The sequence below is a fragment of the Myotis brandtii genome, unplaced genomic scaffold (genome assembly GCF_000412655.1).
Source record: "Myotis brandtii unplaced genomic scaffold, ASM41265v1 scaffold888, whole genome shotgun sequence".
Taxonomy (NCBI): Eukaryota; Metazoa; Chordata; class Mammalia; order Chiroptera; family Vespertilionidae; genus Myotis; species Myotis brandtii.
The window spans coordinates 903,829-914,333 of NW_005371636.1; the positions used below are offsets into that span (position 1 = coordinate 903,829).

Here is a 10,505-nt window from a genome sequence, read left to right on the forward strand (position 1 = left end):
GCCAGGTCCACCAGGCTGATGCGGCTGGTCACCGTGTGGTCGTGCTCCTCCCCGTCCACCAGCTCCGTCTGTGGCAAAAGGGGGTTCACATGACGCGTCTCAGTCCCCTGGGCCTCGCCCCGAGGGGAGCCTGCGGGAGGGGAGCTGTGAGGACCCGGGCGCCCGCCTGTTCCTGAAGCCGAGCGACCCTCCTTGGACCTGCGATGGTGGGTCACTCAGCTGCGAACGCGCTGAGCGGTGCGCGGACGGTGCCAAAAGGAAAGAAGCGACTTGAAAGGGACAGACAGCCGCTAAGGAAACAACCATAAGCAGGTGAGCAGCTTGACAACCTGTGCAGGTGCCGTTCATCCCAGCAGGGAAGTGGCAACGGGCTTAAAAGCAGCAGCAGGAGCCCTGGCCGGGCAGCTCGGGCCGTTAGAGCCTCGTCCCCAGACACCAAGGCTGCGGGTTCCATCCCCGGTCGGAGCACAAACAAGAATCAACCAATGAACGAATGCATCAGGAGGGGGAACAACAAGTTTGTCTCTCTCTCTCTCTCTCTCTCTCTCTCTCTCTCATGGAAAAACAAACAAACAACAGCTCTTGGACTAAAAGCAACACAAACGCCCAGCGGTAAAGACTGGAGAAGTGAAGTCAAGGGAACGTCAGGCAGCCATGACAAATATTTCACAAAGCGTGGTAGTCGCATGAACTTGCTGCAGAGCTTGTAAACTCGTTCAAGCGGAACGGTCACACCATTGAAACATGTTCACCGAAATGTTTAGAGCGGTTTTATTGGAGCCACGGGCCCGATAGCTGAGTTATAAGAAATCTTTTACTTTCTGATGGGATTTTCCAAATACCGTCCGGTAATCCCCACGCGTTACTGAGAACAGATCACACGTTGATAGAACGCCCACGATATCACGGTAAATGAATAATAGATATTATCGGTTTTTAAAACGGTGAGAAAAACGTATAGCCATCTGCACCAAACCTGATCCAGTCGCCGAGTCTATTTCCTCAAACCCAACACTGTCAGGCCTGTCCACGGATGTCCTTTTACCTTTGACTGAAAGGAAAGGTAGGAGGCGCGTGAGGCGCGACGGGTCCCACCTGGGTGCGGGTCAGCAGCAGCGTGAGCACCGAGTGCGAGCGGGAGCTCTTGTCGTTCATGCCGGTGGCTGCCGTGGCCCGCTGCTTGCTCCCCAGCTGCAGCCAGCCCTGCGGGGGAGAGGAGAGGCCGGGCTGTGGGCAGGGCCCCGGGGGCGAGGTCACCCGCACCTCCCGTGACTGAAGCCACTCATCAATGTCTACCGTGCAGTCATCTGTATGCCCACTGTCTGGTTGTGTCTACCCCCGATATCTGAGTCGGGAAATAATAACTTTTTTTTAAAAAGTCTTTGTTGCCGAAACCGGTTTGGCTCAGTGGATAGAGCGTCGGCCTGCGGACTGGAAGGTCCCAGGTTCGATTCCGGTCAAGGGCATGTACCTGGGTTGCGGGCACATCCCCAGTGGGAGATGTGCAGGAGGCAGCGATCGATGTTTCTCTCTCATCAATGTTTCTGACAAACAAAAGAGCAATTTAGGAAGAAAATGTAGGCAACAGACACATTATGCATGAAGACAGCTTGTTTACATAATGATAATATCTGTTGCAACAATCTCTATATATAAAAGGCTAATATGCTAAGTGTTCCACCACCCGTCGGACCGGTCGCTATGATGCACACTGACCACCAGGGGGCAGACGCTCAATGCAGGAGCTGCCGAGCTGCAGTGACTAGGCAGCGGCGGTTCTCGGGTGACGCACCCTGAAACCAGAGAGGAGGGAGCCTGACTCCTCTCGGGGCCGTGCGATTCCACCTTCGGCCGTGGGTTATGTTGCTGCTGGGGCTCTGTCGGCCCTGAATCTGGTTAACTGCATACGTGCGTTTGTGTTCCACACCCTGTACGACAGCAACTTTGCAGAGTGCCTCTCGCACTCCGGACCCCTCACTCCGCAGACACCCTTCGAGCCACGGCACCACCCCAGGTGCGGCCGGCTGGGGAGGGGCCATGGGCGTGTCAAGCCCATCGGGCCCGGTCCCACCCCGCCGGCCACCTTCTAATTAATTTCCTTTCAATGTGCATGAACCCGTGCCCCGGTCGTTGGTACGTGGATCACTAAATCGTGAATTTCAACCTCGTGCTGCAGTTTTTAAAAGATCGGGGTTGGGGATGGCGTGTGGGTGTGTTTGTCTGCGTCTGTGTGTGTCCCAAAGAGCTCAATCCTGCAGCAGGAAACAGTCAGGAAATAGCCAAATACACTTACTGTTTATGAAAATAGAGTGGATTTCAAAGGAACAGAGTTTGAAGGGGTGGGGGCCGGAGCCCGGGCTGTGGGCAAGGGACTGCTGGTCAGAGCGGGGCTTTGAGGAACTTTCTTATGTCCGTGTCTTACATAAAACAGATTATAGAGTTTTAAAGGTCCAAGAGGTGGTTATAACGATGATAGAAAGAAGAAAAAATATGATTTTTAAAATAAAAACTGAAGACCAGGAAAATGTATGCCGACTATTAAACTGAGTGTTAATGAAAGGGTTTTTCTTCTTCCTTTGGCTTATATAATTTTTGAAATTTGAAATTGGCCCAGCTGGTGTGGCTCAGTGGTTGAGTGTCAACTAACCAGGAGGTCACAGTTCCATTCCGGTCAGGGGCACGTGCCTGGGGTGTGGGCTCCATCCCCAGTGTGGGGCGTGCAGGAGGCGGCCGATCCGTGATCCTCTCTCATCGTTGATGTTTCTCTCTCTCTCTCTCTCTTTTTTTCTCTCTCGCTCTCTCTCTCTTCCTTCCTCTCTGAAACCAATGCAAAATATTTTAAAAAACCGAAACTCTTACCATGAACTCATCTTAGACCTCCTCCCCCGGCGGCTTAAGGAGCAGATACAAACCGCAGCGGAGAGGGGACAGAGGGAGAACACCAAGTATTTCGTACTCGGTGTAATTCATGGTCTGCGCCAGGCCCCACGGGTGCTGGGAAAGGTAGACACACAGGAGAACACGCAGCGGACACGGGACTTACACGGCCAGAGCTTCGACATACGGCCCGGAGACGGGGTGCTCTCGGACCCTCAGCTGTGGAGCAAGCGGGAGCGGTGGTCAGCGCACGGCAGGGGGTCCGTGCATAGGCAGTTCTCAGTGGCTTTTCCCCACACTCTGAGTTTAAGGTCAAGACATCTGCTTTCACTTGACCCAGGAATAAACATCAAGGTTCCCACGGAAACTACCTGTGAGGCACTAAAACCACTAAAACCACTCAAGCCCGGCTGCTGTGGCTCAGTGGTTGAGTGTCGACCTATGAACCCAGAGGTCATGGTTCGATCCCCAGTAAGGGGTGTGCAGGAGGCAACCAATCGATGAATCTCTCTCATCATTGATGTGTCTCTCTCTCTCTCTCTCTCTCTCTCTCCCCCGCCACGCCCTTCCTCTCTGAAATCAATAAAAATATATTCTAATAAATAATAAAAAAATTAAAAACTTTAAATTCTAACAGCATTTTCTTAAAAGCTTACGTATTTGTGAAATGTCCTACTTCACAGGAAATATTATCCATAGGATATCAGTTTGCCAAATAATCCAGTGAAGAACAGGGCTATAACAATACCATTTTTGTGAGCTTCTACTGCCTTTTAGCTTTAGAGACTTCTCGGGATTGAGCGTTTAAGTGGTCCAACTATATCCTGGAACAAGTATCTTTTACACGATACTTGCTTAAAATAAAGAGGTTCAATTTAATAACTCATTTAATTTCCACTGGCGATAACGCTCAGCTTATTTACTAAATAACAACACAGTTCAACTGCAGCTCCCACGCACCTGCTATCATACAACAGCGTTCGGTAAGCATGTAAGCCCTACGCGTCACCTGGGGGACTCGTGGGAGCACAGGCATTCGTAAACACAGACACTGGGAACGAGGGACAGACGCTATCACTCACCGCCTGCTTCCCCTGCCTGCCGTCGCCTCTGCCCACCAGCAGGTCGTGGATTTTTTCGTTATAAACTTCAAAGAAGCTCACTTCCAGGTGATACCTGACCTGGTAGGAGAGAAGCTTAGCCTGCAACTTACCTCCTAACGCCCTCGCGTGGTCTGCAACCTGTGCATCTGACAGGGGCCTCCTGTCACCCTCCACCCTCCACCCTCCAGCTCCGGCTCCAAGCAGAGCAAACAGTCTACAGACCCCATTGCTTCCGTGTCCTCGCTTTCCAATCTCCACACCTGCTGCCCTCCGCCTGGGTGCCCCGCCCCTTCCCCACCAGTAATGACCATGTCCTTCACCAGCCCAGCTGTCCCCCTGAGAAGACCTCCCCCCCCTACGGTTCTCAGGCAGCCCCTCCTCATTCTGGGTTACAGTTTCATGTATTAGCACTTAATGGTGCGTTTCTCCCTTCCGCAACTTACCGCCTAACGCCCTCGTGCGGTCTGCAACCTGTGCATCTGACAGGGGACTCCTGTCACCCTCCACCTTCCACCCTCCAGCTCCGGCTCCAAGCAGAGCAAACAGTCTACAGACCCCATTGCTCCCGCGTCCTCGCTTTCCAATCCCCGCACCTTGCTGCCTGGGTTCCCCGCCCACTCCCCACCAGTAATGACCGTGTCCTTCACCAGCCCAGCTGTCCCCCTGAGAAGACCTCCCCCCCCTACGGTTCTCAGGCAGCCCCTCCTCATTCTGGGTTACAGTTTCATGTATTAGCACTTAATGGTGCGTTTCTCCCTTCCGCTCTCTGACCCACAGAGCCTGGGAGTTGAACTCCAAGCTCGCACATCAGCAGCTTCACGCCCTAAGCTCGGGCCTGTGTCCTGCGGGGTCGGTGCGCCGCCGGCTGAGTGCAGAGACACACACAGCAGTGCCAGCTCCCTCCGTGGGACACAGCAGACGCGCCTCCTCTAGCCTCCTCCCCCCTCCTCCTCCGCTTCCACCAGGAAGAACCAACTCCAGGATGGAGCCCCGCCCTCGCCCACCCCTGGGCCCTCGCCCACCCCGGCGCTGAGGGAAGTTAGGGCCCGTCTCCCCCTGGGGGCTTCCTCGGTGGCCCCGACTCCCTCCGATGTGCACCCGCTTTGGCTGTCTTCTAGCCCAACACGAAGACCTGCAGCCACCGGCACCTACCTCCTGGGTTTGGTGTTTGGCCACTTGAGCAAATAGGTCTTCGCAGAATCTTGGGATGATTCCTGGTTCTTCACCAAATCCCATCATCCTACGTGAAGAGGGGAAGTAACAACAAGCAGGTCTTTAAAACTCTGTCGGGGGCGGGGCCACGTGATCACCCCAAGTGGGCACGGGAATAAGGGGGTGAAGCCGGGTGAACACGCTGGAGGGGCCACGTGAGGGTTGAAGGGAGGCGGCCAGGAGGCCCCAGAAGCTGAGAGGCTTGGATTGACTTGTGTGGTGTGCGCAACAGAAAATAGTTCGCTTTCAGAGAACAAGAAAAACATTTATTTGCGTGACGCTTATTCATTTGTGCAGTTATTCAGTGTCTGGTAAATTAATGTTCAAGCAAAAATATTAATTTTTGTTAAAATGTTCTATTATTTTATGTTAATGACGACTCGTTTATTTCAGCCCTTTGTATTCAGCGTGTCTCTATCAAAATAAACCCACGTTTCTATGAAAACGGAAGCTTTTGTTTTTTTTCGGCCCACAGACACTTCAACCTTGTTTATCTGGCCTGCGTTAGCCTTTGCGTTTGACATGCTCGCTTTACAGTAAAACGGGGCCAATGACTCTCGCAAAGGTCAATGACTCCTGGGCACAAACTGGAGCGGAGAGGTCAGGCAGCTGGACCAAGGGTGCGGGCCTAGCGTGTACACCGAGCCGACCTGAGCCCGATCCCTGTGGTCTCAGAACTGTGTGCCATCGCCCTAGCCGGTGTGGCTCAGTGGATAGAGCGTCGGCCTGCGGACTCAAGGGTCCCAGGTTCGATTCTGGTCGGGGGCATGTGCCTTGGTTGCGGGCACATCCCCAGTGGGGAGCGTGCAGGAGGCAGCTGATCGATGTTTCTCTCTCATCGATGTTTCTAACTCTCTATCCCTCTCCCTTCCTCTCTGTAAAAAATCAATAAAAAATAAAAAAAAAAAAGAACTGTGTGCCGTCAATCAAGCCAGGCCGCTTCTCACGACAGACACACACACACCCGCCCAGAGCCACGTCTGCAGCCACACTCACGTGTACGACTTCCCGGAGCCCGTCTGCCCGTAAGCGAAGAGGCAGGCGTTGTAGCCCTCCAAGGCGCGGGCCAGGAGCGGGGCCGCCAGCGTCTGGTACACGGCGGCCTGGCTGGCGTAGCGCGGGTGGCACTCCTCGAAGGACCAGAAGGAGACGTCGTAGAGGAAGCTGTACGCCTGTCTCAGGTCCGGGTGCCGCACAGCGATCTCCTCCCCGTCCAGGAAGACCACCTGGGCCGCGTCCTCGTCCTTCTCTCTTCGAGAAGGAGCGCAAAGAAGAAGGTCAAGTTACCGCCGTTATTCTGAGGATGAAGACCTCAAAGCTAGGTGAACGTAACACTCCTCCGGGCGGGATGAGGTTTCAATTTTATGTGGAAAATAGCAGCCTGGCCGGCGTGGCTCAGGGGTTGAACGTCGACCTGAGAACCAGGAGGTCAGGGTTCGATTCCCGGTCAGGGCACATGCCCGGGTTGTGGGCTCCATCCCCAGTGTGGGGCGTGCAGGAGGCAGCCGATCAGTGATTCTCTCTCATCACGGATGTTTCTCTCTTATCACTGATGTTTCTGTCTCTCTCCCTCTCCCTTCCTGTCTCTGAAAGCAATAAAAACATTAAAAAAAAAAAAAAGAAAGAAAAAAAGAAAGAAAACGCAGAGCAGCAGGCATGATTATAATGTTTCCGGAACACAGTTCCCGGGGCTCCTGCCTCCACTCCGGGGAAGATGGAGTTCCGGTTTCTGGCCCGGAACGTGGACCCCCCTTTTACAGCATTTTCCATCTTTCCCCTTTGCCTCTGGATCTCTCCCTTTTTCCCCGCTTGCTGTGGTCTACCTGTCCGCTTCAGCTCAGATCTGGAAACTTACTTCTCATGTTTTATAAGGAAACTTCGGAGGCACAAGTCTATAGAAAGCGGGCAAGGTGCACACATATAACCCCAACAAACCCAGCTGAACGTCCCTGGCTCCCCCTGCCCCGCAGGTCCCTCCTGCCCCCAGGCACCTCCCCCGGAGCCTCGGACCTTCCCGTCCACCCTCCGTCCACCTCGGACCTGGTGGGAATCTCTCACTGGCTCCAGGTCTGCAGGAGGCACTGGGTCCTGGTCTGGCCCTCGATATCCCTTTTTGCCCCCAAACTCTGCTTCAGATCAGAATTTATCCTGGAAACCACCCGGCCCATCCCCGGGGCACGGCCAATCCCCTAAAATTATGGACGCACTACAACTCAACCCAAGTTTTCTCTATAAAAACGTCACTAAAATAAAATAAAATAAAGTAAAATAAAATAAATAAAATAAATAAATAAAATAAATTCAAGAAGTTAGAGGTACAGACACTCAGAGGAAAACAGGTTGAATTCCAGTGGTTAGAATTTGGATTCCCTTGAAAATAAAATAAAATGTCACTGACAAGTGTGAGATGCCTGAGCACCAGCCCCGCCTTCGGTTTCAAAGGTGTGACCTACCTCTTGCTGAAGGGCCTCACGCGGACCGCCACCGTCACCTGACTGTTCTCCGCTTTTAAGGGGTCCCTCTCTGTGGAGGCCCTCTGAGCCGCAGCCTCCTCCGTGGGAGGAAGCGTATGCTCGCATGACCCTTCCCTTTTATTTGCGAAAAGAGAGCGTTTGGGCTTCTGTTGACCTTGGGAGCTGGGCGTCCTGGGTCTCAGGGTGGACATCGCCGCGCTCTGAGGCTGAGGCGTGCCGCGCCGTGGGGTCCACGTGTGCCCTGCAGTGCGTTTCGCAGGCGTCCCTTTCCCTAAGCTTTCAAACTCAGTTCTGTTTTTCGCAACATCCTCCCCAAGATTTCTGTGGTGCCAGCTTCCTGTTCCCGACGCTCTGACGTCCAACGGGCTCTGAAAGGGTTTCGTGGCCAAGCGTCCTGGTCGAGCCTCCTCAGCCTCTTTCTGGGGACGGATGGGCGTGCTATGACTGAAGTACTCACGTGTCACGCTGTCGTTTGCTCCCCTGAGGGCAGAAAATGTTCCTCTGTCTTTTTCATCGGCCACCAGTCCAGTGTCACTATCTTCAGCTGAGGGTGCAGACGATGCAACAGGGGAGTTTTTCTCGTTACTGACAATCCTTACCTTCCTACTGGTGTCCCGTGAAGCACCATCACTTGCTGCAGCCCCTCCCACGCTCTGTGTCGTTGAATCTGCTCTAGCTGTTGTCCGCCTGTCCACGGAATCTGCTCCAGCTGGTGTCCGCCTGTCCATGGAATCTGCTCCAGCTGTTGTCCACCTGTCCACGGAATCTGCTCCAGCTGGTGTCCGCCTGTCCACGGAATCTGCTCTAGCTGTTGTCCACCTGTCCACAGAATCCGCTCCAGCTGGTGTCCGCCTGTCCACGGAATCTGCTCCAGCTGGTGTCCGCCTGTCCACGGAATCTGCTCTGGCTGTTTTCTGTCTGTCCACGGAATCTGCTCCAGCTGTTGCCTGCCTGTGTACGGAATCTGCTCTAGCTGGTGTCCACCTGTCCACAGAATCTGCTCTGGCTGTTTTCTGCCTGTCCACGGAATCTGCTCCAGCTGGTGTCCGCCTGTCCACAGAACCTGCTCGGACGCAACGTTGTAACTTAAGACGAGTTTCTGTCTTTCTTTCAGATGACTCTCCCACCTCACTCCCAAGCAACGATGATTCTTTGTTTCTTGTAACTCTCCTCTGAAGGGTCAGTCTACCCGCAGGGTTAGGGGTCAGGGGCGTATCTCCAGGGGCCTTACAGGCGGAGATCACGTAGGTGCTGTTTATGTCTCTGAGTTTCCTTGCGGACCTCAGGAACGGGTCGTCGTTTTCACGCTCGGACACGTCCGAGCTGGACAGCTGCTTCCGGCTGCTCCCCAGGCCGAGGCCGTCTGGTGATGAGCTCCTCTGGGAAGCAGGAGCGCCGGGGAGGCCGCTGCTGTGCCCTCGCTGTGCCGTGTAGACTGACATGGCGGCCGCGAGTTACTCTTAAAAGGATGTCGTTGAAGACTCTAAGCTCTGCTCTGGATGCTCCTTTGACGTCCAGCCGATCGGTTTCCAAAAGTATCTGTTAAGTTATTAAAAAAAAAAAATTAGATTGCACAGACCACAAACAGGCTTCGAAGACATGAGGACCTTCCAGGACATTAGAATACGTTAGAATAAATGGCGACGTTCAGCTCAGAACTGTTTCCAAGCAGCTCAGACAAATCCATGCCCTCGTAGAGCTGATGGTCATTATCTCACATGTTATTTACGTTCCCTTATGCCAATGCTACGGATTCCAAAGACAAGACCCCTATTCTTCGTTCCTTAGTCCAGAAGGAATAGACACATCACCCTTACATCAGGTCAAAGATGCCAAGGGACTTAAAAGATGTAAAAAGTGCATGTCAGCAAAGTGTTGGGGTTTTTTTAAGTACCCCCAGTTTGGGGAGCAGGGAGGGGGCTGAAAGGAAACCCTAGCACCTAAGTCAAAGATGGAGAAGCATTTTCGTAATACGTGTTGAGGAGATATTACAAACAGGGATGCCTAGCGGGATATGGACAGAATGATTTCAAGCCACCGAGGCCGAGTCGGTCAAAATCCGAACAAGACTCCCGATCAACAAATATGAAAAACAAAACCATGGCCTTACAGGCTGGAAATGCTCAATATACAGGACGTTCCAGCCGGTTCAAAGAGGAAGAGGCAGCCTGGCCGGCGGGGCTCAGTGGTTGATGAGCATCCTAGGAACTAGGAGGCCACGGTCTGATTTGCCAGTCAGGGCACATGCCCCGGTTGCAGCTTTAATCCCCAGTAGGGGAGGCAGCCGATCAACGATTCTCTCATCACTGATGTTTCTCTTTCTCCATCTCTCTCTCCCCCTCCCTTCCTCGCTGAAATCAATATATAGATAGATAGATAGATAGATAGATATAGATATAGATGTATATGTGTGCATAATATGCTAATTAGACCGGATGGCCTTCCGGACGAAGCTGGGGCTTGGAGGGAAGCCGGGGCCATCAGCCAGGGGAATTTCGAGCATCAGGCCTCCAATATATATATAAATTTTTTTTAAAGAACAAAAATGCCAGAAGTTCATTTTTAAGGGCGTCTTTTGAAAGTTCTAAATAAACAACAACACCCCGGGCATGAGCATCTCCGGGCAAGTTTTCCAGTCCAAGGACACGCCCTTCCTCCTATGCAGACACACGGAAGGCCAGCAAGTCCGCCGCCGCCGGACACTCCGCTGCTCGCACCCACAGGTGGGCCCCGGTTGGACGAGTTCTCCATCCGACGGGACGGACCTTCGGGAAAGCAGTCACCGCCCTGCCCAGCGTCCCCGCGGTTCTGGGCGTCGCTGGTCACTGCGGTGAGACTG

The 10,505-nt window shown here is 53.4% G+C and overlaps 1 protein-coding gene across 1 annotated transcript in view; it reads right to left on the minus strand.

The window, feature by feature from the left end:
- KIF14 (kinesin family member 14) overlaps positions 1 to 9,196 on the minus strand; it is a 41,637-nt gene extending 32,441 nt beyond the window's left edge. Inside the window, exons 1-8 of the mRNA XM_014532355.1 lie at positions 8,730 to 9,196; positions 7,646 to 8,366; positions 6,189 to 6,443; positions 5,133 to 5,220; positions 3,960 to 4,058; positions 3,046 to 3,096; positions 1,096 to 1,227; positions 3 to 68 (exon numbers count right to left, since the gene is read on the minus strand). Of these exons, the coding sequence (XP_014387841.1) occupies positions 3 to 68; positions 1,096 to 1,227; positions 3,046 to 3,096; positions 3,960 to 4,058; positions 5,133 to 5,220; positions 6,189 to 6,443; positions 7,646 to 8,366; positions 8,730 to 9,108 (1,791 nt within the window). The 5' untranslated portion in view covers positions 9,109 to 9,196. The remainder of the gene's footprint in view (positions 1 to 2; positions 69 to 1,095; positions 1,228 to 3,045; positions 3,097 to 3,959; positions 4,059 to 5,132; positions 5,221 to 6,188; positions 6,444 to 7,645; positions 8,367 to 8,729) is intronic.
- Between the last annotated feature and the right edge of the window lie 1,309 nt (positions 9,197 to 10,505).